The 13,484-nt window shown below is 59.1% G+C and overlaps 1 protein-coding gene across 1 annotated transcript; it reads left to right on the top strand.

Moving 5' to 3' along the window:
• The first annotated feature begins 4,587 nt into the window (after positions 1 to 4,587).
• On the top strand, positions 4,588 to 12,550 carry DLL1 (delta like canonical Notch ligand 1). Its single transcript, XM_047734741.1, has 11 exons — positions 4,588 to 5,415; positions 5,592 to 5,888; positions 6,543 to 6,613; positions 6,839 to 7,095; positions 8,980 to 9,040; positions 9,547 to 9,677; positions 9,770 to 9,939; positions 10,044 to 10,260; positions 11,308 to 12,094; positions 12,260 to 12,377; positions 12,506 to 12,550. Exons 1-11 carry the CDS (start codon positions 5,362 to 5,364, stop codon positions 12,509 to 12,511), a joined length of 2,169 nt encoding a protein of 722 aa, XP_047590697.1. The 5' UTR covers positions 4,588 to 5,361; the 3' UTR covers positions 12,512 to 12,550.
• Positions 12,551 to 13,484: the final 934 nt, after the last annotated feature.

Below are 13,484 nucleotides of genomic sequence, written 5' to 3'. Positions count from 1 at the left end.
CTCTGCCCCGCCCCCGCTCTCCCTGCTGGGTGCGGATGGTGGCTTAGGTCAGAGTGTATCCTCAACCAGGGAGATCCACACCTAGCTCCCTCAAGTCCAAACAAATCTGTAGACACTGGGGTGAGTGTGCATCTTGTGAATGTGCACGGATCTCTGGGATGCAGTCCTTGAGACAGCTTAAGAAATGAGAAGTAAATATCCAGAGTAGCTACACCATGCATAGGGCTGCTGTAGACGCCTGGAGAGCTCCCTGTAGTGACAAGCCTCCAGTCAATTCCCCTGGGATTTTAACAGCTTTGGGATTCCCAAACTGCTGTGGGAGGTTGTGGAGTAAGTCGGGGGGATGACAGGTACAGCACAGGGGATACAGTCAATGGTACTGTAGTAGCATTGTATGGTTAAAAAAAAAAAAAAAAAAAGATTCCCAAACTGCGACTGATGGAGAAGGGGTGGGAGATGGGATGCACTGGTGGGGGGTGTGATACTGATTAATAAACATGTTTTAGCCCCCACCCCCACTTCTTCTTCAGGTAACCTGGCTGTTTGATCAACACCAGATTTGCTGCTTGGAAGTTTTTTATTTTGTTGTTCAGAAGAAGGACCTTAATTCTTCTTAGGAATAAGAGAACCTCTCTGTTGGGTATACCTCATTCAGTTGGTCTAAGAAAACACAAACACCACTCTCCTCTCCAGACTTGTTTACACAGAAAACTAAACCTGCGGCCCAGTCAGCAGCCTATTCTGGGCATTGTTTTTTGCAATGTGCCCTGACCCTCCTCCCTCTACCCACAACACCCACCACACACATACCTTCAGAATAGAACCTTTCTTTGGGCAAAGGGGATTGAATCAGGTTTGAGTGACCACAGCACTTGGTCTCACCACGATTGAAGATGGGCATATTTAATTTTATAAAATGATGGCTGTGAGCTTTTATTCCCATGTGGCCCAATAAAATGGTGGGGAAAATAATCAGGGTCTCCGGTAAACAGAACTCAGCAGCAGCTGTCGTAGGTACAGTTCTGATGGTCATACGACCTGAGCGTACCTAGCACCTGGGGTTATGAAGGCTCTGAGCTACCCGTGCCTGGCAAAAATAAACCACCACCACCAGGTGGCAAATCTCTATGTCCTCTCCTGCGTCTGATGGATTGGGTGCCTTCTAAGGCCTAATTGAGCCTCACTTTGTACAGTAAATTTGCTGAGAAATCAAAAAGTATTTAAAAGAAAGTTTCCTGCTTTTTCCTAACGAGCAAGGTAGGATTTATGGTGTGCAGGGAGGGGGGGACTCTGGCTGCCAGGGCCCATGTGGAGGCCAGCCTTTTACCACACCCCAGCTTGAGCGCCTCCTGTATTTAGGGGTTCAGAGTGCTTCTTTGCAGGAGTATAGAGACATGCAGTTAGGGAGTGAAAAAACGCCATTTGGTTCGGAGCAGATGGCTGGCTAGGGGGCTGATGGCGTCTAAAGGCGTGTCATCCCCCTTCAGCCTGAATCCCTAAGGGCTCCCCTTGTCTTCCCAATCAATGAAAATTAAAGTGCAAAGAAAGGATGAATAGTTGGACCTCGAGTCTCTCCTTTGTTCATCTCAGCTACTGGTGTGCAGGAGTTAAACTACAACAGGCCCCTACAGAAACACAGAAGTTAAACAGTCTCCCGTTAGCTCAGCTTTGAAAAGGAGAGGGGGAGAGGGACCAGCGTGAGGTGGGGAAGAGGGAGAGAGAGGGAGAGAGAGAGAGAGAGAGAAGGAGAGGAGAAGGAGAAGGATGACGGGGAGGAGGAGGAAAGAAGAGGAAAGAACAGGAGGAGGAGGAAGGAGAAGAAAGGGCTTTCTGCTTGATTTCCCCAATACAGAATCGCGTGGCATAAATTAAGTTGGAAAAGAATGAGCGCTTTGGGAAGGGTTCTGATGGATTTTACGATGCCTTTCAGTTCCGCTTTGCCGCTGTAATCGAGAAATCTGTGCCACGTCAGTTGAACAAATACTTGATACTGAGGGGGGTTTGTTAAAGATTTGGGGCAAGTCTTTTCCCCCCAAGGTTTAAGCCCTCGCGCGTGGAACTTTTTATTTCCAGTTTTCTAAACAGGCATTCACATGAGACTGTTTCCCACTTCCATTTTCTAATTAAAAGGTTCCTGAAATTTCATTTCTTACTGAAATCTACTCTTGGTCTCAGAGGCACAGAGGATTTACAGCTCACATTCCTTTCTTCTTTTGTGGCTCCCCTGCTCCTGGAACCCTCTCACCTCCCCCCTTTTCTCTCCCCCCCATCTCTCTCTCTCTCTCACACACACACACACACACACACACACACACACACACACCAGCTTCTGTGCTGGAGAGAGCAAAGTTCTCAGAAATTGGCTTTCAGAGGAAACATGGATGTAGTGGAAAAAGGATGCTGACACTAGGTGGCAAGACTAAATTAGGATTCATGCTGACCCAGCCCGGTGGGGAGGTAGCACATCCGAATAAAGTCCGCAAAGGGTGACCAAACTGGGATTGCTACCATCCTGGGGTGGGGGGGCAGTACCTTTGAAGTCTCCATTTGTTCTGAACCAGACAGTAGGGGTTCTGCTGGAGTCCAAGCCTGCCTTTCTCACCTCACCCTGCACATGACTTCCGACTAATTCTTTGCTTCTCTATGATGATGCAGCGGTGGAAAACCTGAAGTGTACAGACCTGTCAATCCAGAAACTACAGGTGTTTGTGAGCCAAGGAATCAAGGGTCTTGTTGCCTAAGAGCCAGAGGGATGGTCGTAGGTGACTTCAGCAAGCAATTCTGAGATTGCTGTTTGCAGGGTTTTACTTGGTATTTCCCTCTCCCTGTGCAGGGCGCGATGCTGTGTGATCTCCACACCTGCCGCAATGAAAATCCCATTTTGCTGGGACAGTGCCAGGTCCCACCCATAAGGGGGCTATAGCACACCAGGGACGAGGCCATTGTGCCCCGGGCACCCTGGGGCTGTGCCACCAGCAGAGTGACATTTACTCCAACAGTCACACCTTCCATCCTAATGAAGCTGCCCTAGGTGGTGCTGGGGGAGGCTGAGGAGGAGCAGACAGGGTTGGGAAAGAGACCTCGAAGTGTGCCCAGCATAAAGCTGGATGCCAGACTAGGAGTCTATGCCCCACCTTATTCTGCATTGAGCCCGAAAGCATGAGAGCAATTTAGATAATTCATTGTGTGATACGTGTGTTCTCGGCCCTCCCAATAAACTCATTTCCCTTTAAAAAAATGAAAACAAAAGTTCTAGTGTCTGATGGACGTGTAAAAACCTAATAAGGTGATGGCTGTGTAAAGATTTCGGGTCGGGGGGGCTGGGCTGGAGGGTCTTTAGAACATGTGCGGGACAGTGTTGCAGAGGCCGCGGCGCGCGCGGAGGGGAGCTCTTTCTCTCGGCATTGTGCGGGGAGCAGGTGCGGTCTGCATTACCATACAGCTGAGCGCACAAAGAGCCACTGATTCAGCCTTGCACAATAACAGAGTGCCTTAATGACAGCCACGCGAACGACACACACCAAACTCACTTTTTACCAAGCGGAGGGAGGCCGAGGGGGGAATACCCAGGAGAGAGGGGCTGGACACCCAGGAAAGGTGATGGTGGCCGAGAATCGCTCCGGGAAGGACGTGTGTGTGCGCGCGCCCGTGCGCGCGCGCGTGTGTGTGTACGCGGGGTGGGGTGGGGGGACTAGTTGGGATCTCCCTGGCGGCCGGGGGTGGGAAGGAATCGCTCCCCAGACCCCGCCCCCACCAGCGGCCTCGGACTGGTGCAGGGACACCGTGGGCGCGCGGACTCCGGGGTCGCCGCGCTCGCCCCCAGCCCTGCCCTGCATGCTGGCTTTGCGCTCCCGGACGCAGAGCCGCCGTCCTCGGCCGGTGGCTGGTCGGTGTCGGACCTTCCCAAACTTCCCCAAACTGCCGCTGCGCTCGCCGCCCTCTGCCCTTTTCTCCTCGCGCCCGCCCCCTTCCTACCGAGCCCCCGGCCCCCGGCCCCCGCCCCCCCACCTCCCCCGCCAGACTCCTCCGGAGGAAGGGGCTGCCCTGGAGAAGGAGCGGCCCCGGGGCCCCAGACCCCGGGACACGGCCCGCGCAGGGAGACGGCGGGCGGACGCCGCGGCGGCCCCGAGAGTTTCTTTCCCAGGCCGCGTCCGGCCGCTCCAGGCCGGCTGCACTCGGCGGGGCTGGAGGCGCCGCGCCGCCCCCGCGCGTCCCCGCGGGCCTCCGCGGGCCTGTGGCCGGCGGGAGAGCCAAGGGGCCGGAGCCGCGGCCCCCGCCTCGGGAGCGGAGAGGACTCTCGCGGCGAACATTTTGCAGGAATGTAAATGAGCGCGTTTTGTGTGGTGTGGAGGAAGGCGGGGGGCTGGGGGCGGGGGCAGAGGAGGGCCGGGGGCGGGGAGGTGTGGGGGCGGGGAGGAGGTTGCACATTTTACAGCTCACTGACCATTTGGCGATCCATTGAGAGGAGGGTTTGGAAAAGTGGCTCCTTTGTGACAGCTCTCGCCAGATTGGGGGGCTGCTTATTTGCATCTCATTAGCCATGCGGGCGGCCGGCGGGATATAAGGGCAGCCGGCGCCGGCGAGCGCAGACCTCGGCGCGCACCCGCGGAGAGCGGCCGGCCCGGGCGCGCAGAGGACGCGTCGCCGTGGCGCAGCGCCTCCGCCCGCCACCCGCCGCCCTGCGCTCGGACCCCGCGCTGTTGACGTGGATGGCACCGGCTGGGTTCTCCGGGAAGACGCGTGTCTCCGCGGGGGCGCAGGGGACACGAGTTCAGGGCGCTCCGGGAACGACCGCCGCCGCCGAGTGACACGGGCCCGAGCCGCGGGGCGCGCCGCGCACCCCCGCCGCCGCCGGGCGTCCCTGCGCGCGCTCCGCCGGGGCCCCGGGATTGTCGCCTCGCGCGTGGGATTTGCAGACCGCGGGTTTCTAATCGGACTCGGAGGAAGCGTCGGCAGCTCTCTGGGAATTAAGCCGAGTATCTGGACGCTCTCGCTCTCCCTCTTCTTTTTTCTTCCTTCAAAGAAGCTTGAGACAAAACCAGGAAGCGGAGGACCCTCACCCACTCGCGGGTCGGAAGGAGGAGGAGGAAAACCGAAAGTTGCGGCCGCACGAGCCGCCTCCCCGAGCTCTTTCTCGTGCATCCCGAGCCGCCGTCGCCCTCGAAGGGCGGATCCGCGGAACCGCGGCCTGGGAAGGGACCGAGCTCCCGAAGAAAGAAGTCCCGGTCACCCCAGCCTGGGGCCGAGCGGCGGCGCTTTTCTGTCCGCGCGGCTCGGGGCACGGCCACCCCCGCGCACTCCCTGCGGCTTCGGGACGGGAACGGGGGGGCGCGGCCGGCCGAGCGAGTCCGGCGCGGCACCATGGGCCGCCGGTGCGCCCTCGCCCTCGCCGTGCTGTCAGCCCTGCTGTGCCAGGTGAGTCGTGAGCTCGGGGTCCGCGCGGCCCGGCGGCAGGTGGGTCGTCCGCGGGGGGGACCCCGGCGGGGCCCCGGGGCGCAGGCCGCGCGCAGACGGAGCGGCGGAGAGCGGGGCCGGCGCCGCCCGCGGTCAGCCCGCTCCGCGCGCCCTCACGCCCGCGCCCGTCCCCGCAGGTCTGCAGCTCCGGGGTGTTCGAGCTGAAGCTGCAGGAGTTCGTCAACAAGAAGGGGCTGCTGGGAAACCGCAACTGCTGCCGCGGGGGCGCGGGGCCGCCGCCGTGCGCCTGCAGGACCTTCTTCCGCGTGTGCCTCAAGCACTACCAGGCCAGCGTGTCCCCCGAGCCGCCCTGCACCTACGGCAGCGCGGTCACGCCGGTGCTGGGCGTCGACTCCTTCAGCCTTCCCGACGGCGCCGGCGCCGACCCCGCCTTCAGCAACCCCATCCGCTTCCCCTTCGGCTTCACCTGGCCGGTGAGCGCGGCCTCCGCGCGGCCCGGGCCGGGGGCGAGAGGGTGCGCAGGAGGGGTGTGCGGGGCGGCGGCGGAGGGGGCCGGGCCCGGAGCCTCGCCCGCGCGCCCGGAGTGCCCCCCCGGCGGCCGGGGAGTGACAGCCGGGGTGCGGCGAGGCGCGGGACCGGGGACGTGCGGGGGTCTGGCCCCGGTACGGAGCCCCAGTCCGTGAGCGCCTTCCCGCGGGCGAGTGCTCTTGAGACTAGACCGGTTGGGTGTCGAGCTACCCTGGTAGCGTGACAGCCCCTGGCCCTCTCTGTGCAGCCCCCCACCCCCGCCCAGTGACAACCCCCTCCAGCCCTGTGCTCCTGCGGGGCCTCTTTTCTTTTCTTCCTTTCTTCCTTCCTTTCTTCTGTCTTTCTTTCTTTCTTTCTTTCTTTTAAACGTGATATCCTGCACTAACAGGCTGAAAAAACACGTCAGGAAACCACTCTTTAAAAAGTTCTCCCATTTCCTTAAGGAAAGTGAAAACAGACAAGAGCTGTACAGCACCCCACCCCCCTCCGACGGATCTGCCAGGGAGACCCTTAGTGGCTTGGTTGTCCCCAGTGCCTGGGTTTGGGCTTTGTTTTCTAACATTTCTGCTTTAGCTGAGGTCTCCTCCCCCTTCTTCCAGGGCACCTTCTCCCTAATCATTGAGGCTCTCCACACAGATTCTCCTGATGACCTCACAACAGGTAAGAACAAGCCCCAGACCCCAAAACGGAGTGAACTGCTTCCCCAGTTGGTGTGTATTCGATTCCATGTCTCCACCAGAAACAAGCTCCTGTAGACCCTCATTCTGCGAGTTCCTGCCTACGGTTCAGGACAGAGGACCTCTGGCCCCTTCCCCTTCATGACAGTGCCAGCTCCCCCAGGGCCCCAAGCCCCTGTGCTCTCAGTCAGAACCCATGGCGCCTCCTCTCCCTACAGAAAACCAGAAAGACTCATCAGCCGTCTGGCCACACAGAGGCACCTGACGGTGGGCGAGGAGTGGTCTCAGGACCTGCACAGCAGCGGTCGAACAGACCTCAAGTACTCCTACCGCTTCGTGTGTGATGAACATTACTACGGGGAGGGCTGCTCTGTCTTCTGTCGACCCCGAGATGATGCTTTTGGCCACTTCACCTGTGGGGAGAGAGGGGAAAAAGTCTGCAACCCTGGCTGGAAAGGCCAGTATTGCACCGAACGTGAGTTCCTGCTTCCCTCCCTTGATCCATGTCCAGGCCGAGCTCCCAGGGAGCAGGGGAATGTTCTGTGAGCCGGGGGGATCCTGGGATTTCAGCACTGGAGGAAAGTTCTGGTGGGGAAACCGAGGCCAGAGAGCTGGAGAAACTTGCTAAGACCTCACAGCTAGCCAGTGGCAGGGCTGGGGTCAGCCCAGACATTTTCACTTCCGCTATGGGAAGCTGCCTTTCTTAATCAGGGAGGATTTTGGAGACGGGGCCAGGGGTCAGGAAGTGAGCCCAAGGGAGAGGGAGGGGAGGAAGGAAGGGAGGACCAGAGAGGAGAGCTTGTGTATGTAGGCGGGCTTCACCCCTGTTCTCCTTGCTGTGACAGCGCTTGTTTCTCTCCAGAGCTGGTATGCGGGGCCTCTTCGCAGAGTGAGCGTGTTTGCAGACTTTCCGTGTGACCCACACACATGTCGTTCATGACGTTTTCACTCGTGGGGTCTGTGGGCAAGAGATAATGTGTGTTGAGGCCTGGGTCTGCGGGGGCTGGGGGGGAGGGGCCCACCTGCCAGTGCTGGGCCCTGTGCCCACCGGCTTGTGTGCTGCTCGCACAGCCCCCTGCCTGGCAAAGAAATACCTTCACAGACATGAGTGGGCCGCGCCTGCCCCACTGCCCGGCGTTCTCCAGGTAGTCAGGGGCTGCCCCGGTGCAGGAAGCCAGGCCTTGGAGGGCAGGAGGCTCGCGTGGGCCCCGGGCCCAGTTCAGCTTGTAGGCCTCTCTCCAGCCTGTGGAGGCGTCACACACCCCTGTGTCAGGCTCCCCTCCCGTCAGGGGTGCAGGGGGCTCTGGAGGTCTCCAGAAAGCTGTGGGGCTTTTCCTTGTCCTCCCGTAGCCGGTGACCCTCCAGCCCTCCTTGGTAGGCCCAGAACCCCTTGCCTGGGAGGTGCAGTTCCCGGTTTTGATCGCTGCCTGGGGCTGAGGGTAGGTCTTCATAGCCTCTGAGGCCTTGTCTGAGCTCCGCCCGGGCCGCAGCCAGCAGTGTTGTCTTCCACGCTCGCGGGGCAGCTTGTGGACGCGTTTCGTAAGCCAGTGAAGGCGGCCTGCTCAGCCTCAGTGCCCACCCCGCGGGGACCTCCTGCCTGCTGCGTTGCACCCCTGCTCCCCTCCCTCCTCTTCTTCGCTGCAGGGTAGCCGAAACTTAAACTTTTTTCTTATTCAAACACTGGAGTCTCTCCCCGCCCCAGCCAGCGCGTGCCATCGATTAGATCTCTCTGGGGATAGGTGGCAGAGACTCACACCGGCTCCCATTGGTGGGAAGGGCGTGCACGGGCACGCGCGTTCGTGTGTGTGTGTGTGTGTGTGGATGCGTGCACGTGCGCACTTGCGTGTGTGTGTGTGTGTGTGTGTGTGCGCTCGCGGGGGGGGGCGAGGGGCGGGGGAGGCAGTATTGTTGCGCGCGGGCAGCTGCTGGGGAGCAGAGACAATAGAGCAGCTGTCCTGCCCTGGTGCTCTGCACACCAGCTGTCCACCCTTATCTACACACACACTTTCTGGGTATTACGAGGTGGAGCTTTGTGCAGAGAATTGGGAAGTGGGGGAGGAGGAGGGGGAAGGACTTCTGACCCTCTCAGAAGAAAAGGGGATGGGGTGGGGGTGGGGGCTTCCGTGCCCTTTTGTGCTGGAGCCACTGCGTTAAGAAGAATGCTGGCCCTGGGGCTGAGCGAGTCCTGAGTCCTCCGTTACTGGGCAGGACCTGCAGTCCCCCACAGATGGGAGGAGCTCAGCTGGGGTCGCCAGTGGAGCAGGACAAGTTTGGTGTCCCCCATGTGGGGTGGCAGCCCCCGTGATGCTGGGGGGCACTTGGGGTGGGGCTTGACCCCGTGTGTTCTCTTTGCTTGTAGCGATCTGCTTGCCAGGATGTGATGAGCAGCATGGGTTTTGTGACAAGCCAGGGGAGTGCAAGTAAGTCTGCAAAAGTGCTTTTTCCCTTTCCTGGTTACCCTTTTACACCTAGTGTATTTGTAAAGTAGCACTGGGTGTTCATTTGAAAAACTCTGGTAAGATCAGCTGGCCGTTATTCTGGTGTTTCTCCTTAGTAAGTGTATAGAACATGTAGGGTCATGGTTGTCAGTCCCCTAAGTGCCTCAGTGGGTATGGGAACTTACAGATTCCTTGGCAAGGAATTGACATAGAAAGTGGGTCTACGTCAGGGAATCTCAAACATTTTGGCATATTAGGACCACCTGAGGAGTCTGTAAAAACACAGTCCCAGTGGCCCTCATGCCCCGAAGTCAGACCCTTTGAGGCTTTGGTGTGTTGGAAAGCTCCCAGGGAGACACCAGTGTTCTGCCTTGTTTGCGAGCCAGCGGGGTTGGTGCTGCTGCAAGACCGTGTCTCCCAAGTCGGGGGTGTGTGTCCGGGAGCCCAGGGACGCCCGTGCCCGCCTGACTGTGCTGCTCTTGTCCTAGGTGCAGAGTGGGCTGGCAGGGCCGGTACTGTGACCAGTGCATTCGGTACCCAGGCTGTCTCCACGGCACCTGCCAGCAGCCATGGCAGTGTAACTGCCAGGAGGGCTGGGGCGGCCTCTTCTGCAACCAGGGTGAGCCCCCTCCTCACGCAGCAGCCCCGGGCTTCCCGGCCTTACTGAGGACTCCACGCGTAGCCCCAACCTCCCGTCTTTTCCCCTCGCAGACCTGAACTACTGTACGCACCACAAGCCCTGCAGGAACGGGGCCACGTGTACCAACACGGGCCAGGGGAGCTACACCTGCTCCTGTCGGCCGGGTTACTCGGGGGCCGACTGTGAGGCGGAGACCGACGAGTGTAGCGCCAGCCCCTGCAGGAATGGAGGCAGCTGCACGGTGAGTCCGGCCGCAGCAGGCCCTGCTGGACGGGGCCCGGGTTAGCTCCGCACGGCGTGGGCCTTTCGGAGCCAGCTGTGAGCTCTGTCTTCTCCACGACACAGGATCTTGAGAACAGCTACACCTGCACCTGCCCGCCTGGCTTCTATGGCCGGATCTGCGAGCTAAGTGCCATGGCGTGTGCCGACGGCCCCTGCTTCAATGGGGGACGGTGCTCGGACAATCCCGAGGGAGGCTACACCTGTCGCTGCCCTGGGGGCTTCTCCGGCTTTAACTGTGAGAAGAAGGTGGATTCCTGCAGCTCTTCACCCTGCTCTAATGGTAGGAGGCAGCCCCGTCCGCTCGCTCGGAGACTTTGGCGAGTGCTTAACACTGATAAGAACGCATTAGAAAGCACGTGTTTAATTGTGACCCAAGCGTGGCATTTTGCTACCCTGAGTTTATGGAGCCTTTCAACTAAACCGTCAGAAACCCTTTACAGAGATTGTATCCTTGAGTCTGGAAATGCTCAGGGATCAAGGAGGACAGACAGGAGTGTGGACTCTCACGTTCTGCGGGGAGAGCCTGAGGCGAGAGGTGAGAGGGCTGCCCAAGGTCACGCAGCACCTCAGGGGCTCGGGTCCGGGCTGTAACGCAGTGCATCGAGCTCCGATGGCAACCCAGCCACCCTGTCTCTGGAGGGAAGCCCGGCTTGGCTCTGTCACCCAAACATCACCGTCTGGTGTGTCTGTGTGTGCGGAAGTGTGGTCTGCTGGCGGGCCCCCCGCTGCTGCGCAAGTGGGTAGAGGAGCGAAGCTGGGCCCCAGACAGGCCGGGCCACGATAACTGATGGAGAGTAATCACGGCTCCTTTGCCTTCTCTCTGCTGTCCGGAAGGTGTGGCCATCCTGTGGGGCCGAGTTTTGCCTCCTGTTGGTTTCTATCCATGGAACCACCAGAAATACTGGAGGCTTTACTGTGAGAGGCAGACTAGCTGGAGGGTTAGTGATTTGGCTTGGGAAGGACAGAGGTCTCTCCCCCTCCTTCCTTTCTTCCTTTTTTTTTTCTGTTTCCAACCCCGCTCTTCTCACTAACTGTAGAGCCAAGGGCAAGCACCTGGCCTCACTCAGGCTCCATTTACTCATCTGCCACCTGGGCCCCTTGTGGGCTGCTGTGAAGGTGAGTGTGTGTTGTGCACGGCACCTGCCGAAACACGACCGCTCCAGACGCACCAGTCGTCTGACTCCCAGTATACTGAACTAGATCAGACTCCTGGCCTGGGGCCTGGGTCCCAAGTAGCCAGCAGCTGGTTCGGGCTGCAGGCTGGCTGGCCTGTCTCGCGTCTCTGGGTGTAGTGCAGGGGCAGACGCCGGTGTGTCCTGTGTTCCAGGTGCGCAGTGCGTGGGCCTCGGGGACTCCTACCTGTGCCGCTGCCAGCCTGGCTTCTCTGGGAGGCGCTGCGAGGACAACGTGGACGATTGTGCCTCCTCCCCGTGTGCCAACGGGGGCAGCTGCCACGACGGCCCGGATGAGTACTCGTGCGTCTGCCCCCCCGGCTACACAGGCAGAAACTGCAGTGTCCCTGTCAGTAGGTGTGAGCACGCGCCCTGCCACAACGGGGCCACCTGCCACGAGAGGGACCGGCGCTACCTGTGCGAGTGCGCCCGGGGCTACGGGGGCCCCAACTGCCAGTTCCTGCTGCCCGAGCCTGCGCCAGGCCCTGTGGTGGTGGATCTCACCGAGAAGTACGTGGAGGGCCAGGCCGGGCCCTTCCCCTGGGCGGCCGTGGGCGCCGGCGTGGTGCTGGTGCTGGTGCTGCTGCTGGGCTGTGCCGCCGTGGTGGTCTGTGTGCGGCTGCGGCTGCACAAGGCCCGGCCCGCTGCGGAGACAGAGACCATGAACAACCTGGCCAGCCGCCAGCGGGAGAAAGACGTTGCCGTCAGTGTCATCGGGGCCACGCAGATCAAGAACACCAACAAGAAGGTCGACTTCCACGGGGACCACGGGGCTGAGAAGAATGGTCTCAAGGCCCGCTACGCCGCTGTGGGTTATAACCTGGTGCGGGACCTCAAGGCGGACGCCGCCACTGCTGCCAGGGACCCCCACAGCAAGCGGGACACCACGTGCCAGCCTCAGAGCCCTGCAGTGGAGGAGAAGAGCGTCCCGACGCTCAGGGGGTGCGTGCGGTGGGCCGGGTGGGGACGCGCGGGAGGGCCAGCCTGCGAGGGGGCCCCACGCTCAGGCGCTGCAGGCGGGCGGGGGGCCCGCTGGCGTCCCTTGGCCCGCGCTGGTCGTTTCCGGAACAATTTTCACTGCTCATTGCGATGCTCTTCCCCTTTCAGTGGAGACGCGTCTGAAAGAAAGAGGCCAGACTCCATGTATCCCGCTGCAAAAGACACAAAGTACCAGTCGGTGTACGTCATCTCGGAGGAGAAAGATGAGTGTGTCATAGCGACTGAGGTCAGTGCGCGGTGCGAGGCACAGCGGCGCCCCGGGCCGGGCCTCAGGACGGAAGCGGGTGGAGAGGTCAGAGGATAGTGACCTCTCTCTGGAACTAACCTCCCATTCTGTCTTGTGGGCCCCTCTAGGTGTAAAATGGAAGTGATATGGCAAAATTCCCGTTTCTCTTAAAATAAATAAAATTCCAAGGATATATGCCCCAGTGGATGCTGCTTGAAAGAGGAAAGGGAGACCCACGGACTGCTGCTGGGAGCCGATCCGGACGGAGCCGGTTCTCTCCCGGAGGTCGGCCGGCACGCCGCCCGGGCTGCCGCTCCACAGCGTCCGAGGGGGCCTGTTGCACTGCCTTTTCGGGTGTTTCCATTGCACTATGGACGGTTGCTTTTAAAAGATATATATTTAAGTGAACGGACTGACTTGCTGCGTAGGAAGCGTGAGCTGCCCGAGGTGTGTGTCTTGGATACTTACGAGCCGGTCTGTTCTTGAGTTAGAATCGCGAACACTGCCTTCATCGTCCTTTTTGATACTAAAAGGTGTTTTTTCTAGGTGGAAAAAAATGTGTGTTATTTTTTGGACTTGTAAAAATATTTTTCATGATATCTGTAAAGCTTGAGTATTTTGTGATGTTCATTTTTTATAATTTAAATTTTTGGTAAATATGTACAAAGGCACTTCGGTTCTATATATTTTTTGTATATAAATGTATTTATGGGATATTGTGCAGATGCTATTGGAGGTTTTTACTGTTTTGTTAATGAAGAAAATCCTTTTTAAGATATTTTTCCAAAATAAATATTATGAATGACGTTGAGAGGTGTGTTTCCTGCAGCAGACCGGGGCTCACTCCCCAGTGCCAGAAATGGCTTCCGACTGTCTTTTGAAACATCTCTGCCTGGCTGTGCTGGGCTGATGGAAAGCAGCTTTGCCCACTCCTCTGCCCAGCTCTCAGCACCATCAGGGCAGCCCCAGGAGAGACCCAGTGTGGCCCCTGAATTCCCTGGGAGTGTCACGGGCACACGCATTTGATGGGTGCCAAGAACCCTCAGAGCTGGTCACCTTCTTTCAGAGCCTTCCGTCTTTACGGGACTGGAACAAAGCCTCATTTGG

The sequence above is a fragment of the Lutra lutra genome, chromosome 6, assembly GCF_902655055.1.
Source record: "Lutra lutra chromosome 6, mLutLut1.2, whole genome shotgun sequence".
Classification (NCBI taxonomy): domain Eukaryota; kingdom Metazoa; phylum Chordata; class Mammalia; order Carnivora; family Mustelidae; genus Lutra; species Lutra lutra.
Note: the sequence above shows the minus strand (reverse complement) of the source record. Positions and strands in the feature narration are given on the sequence as shown.

Excerpts from the sequence above, each read along its gene's own strand:
- DLL1 (XM_047734741.1), top strand. The coding sequence starts at position 5,362 with ATGGGCCGCCGGTGCGCCCTCGCCCTCGCCGTGCTGTCAGCCCTGCTG. Across the intron at positions 9,041-9,546 it reads GACAAGCCAGGGGAGTGCAA|GTGCAGAGTGGGCTGGCAGG; the intron begins GTAAGTCTGCAA and ends CTCTTGTCCTAG. Across the intron at positions 10,261-11,307 it reads CTCTTCACCCTGCTCTAATG|GTGCGCAGTGCGTGGGCCTC; the intron begins GTAGGAGGCAGC and ends CCTGTGTTCCAG.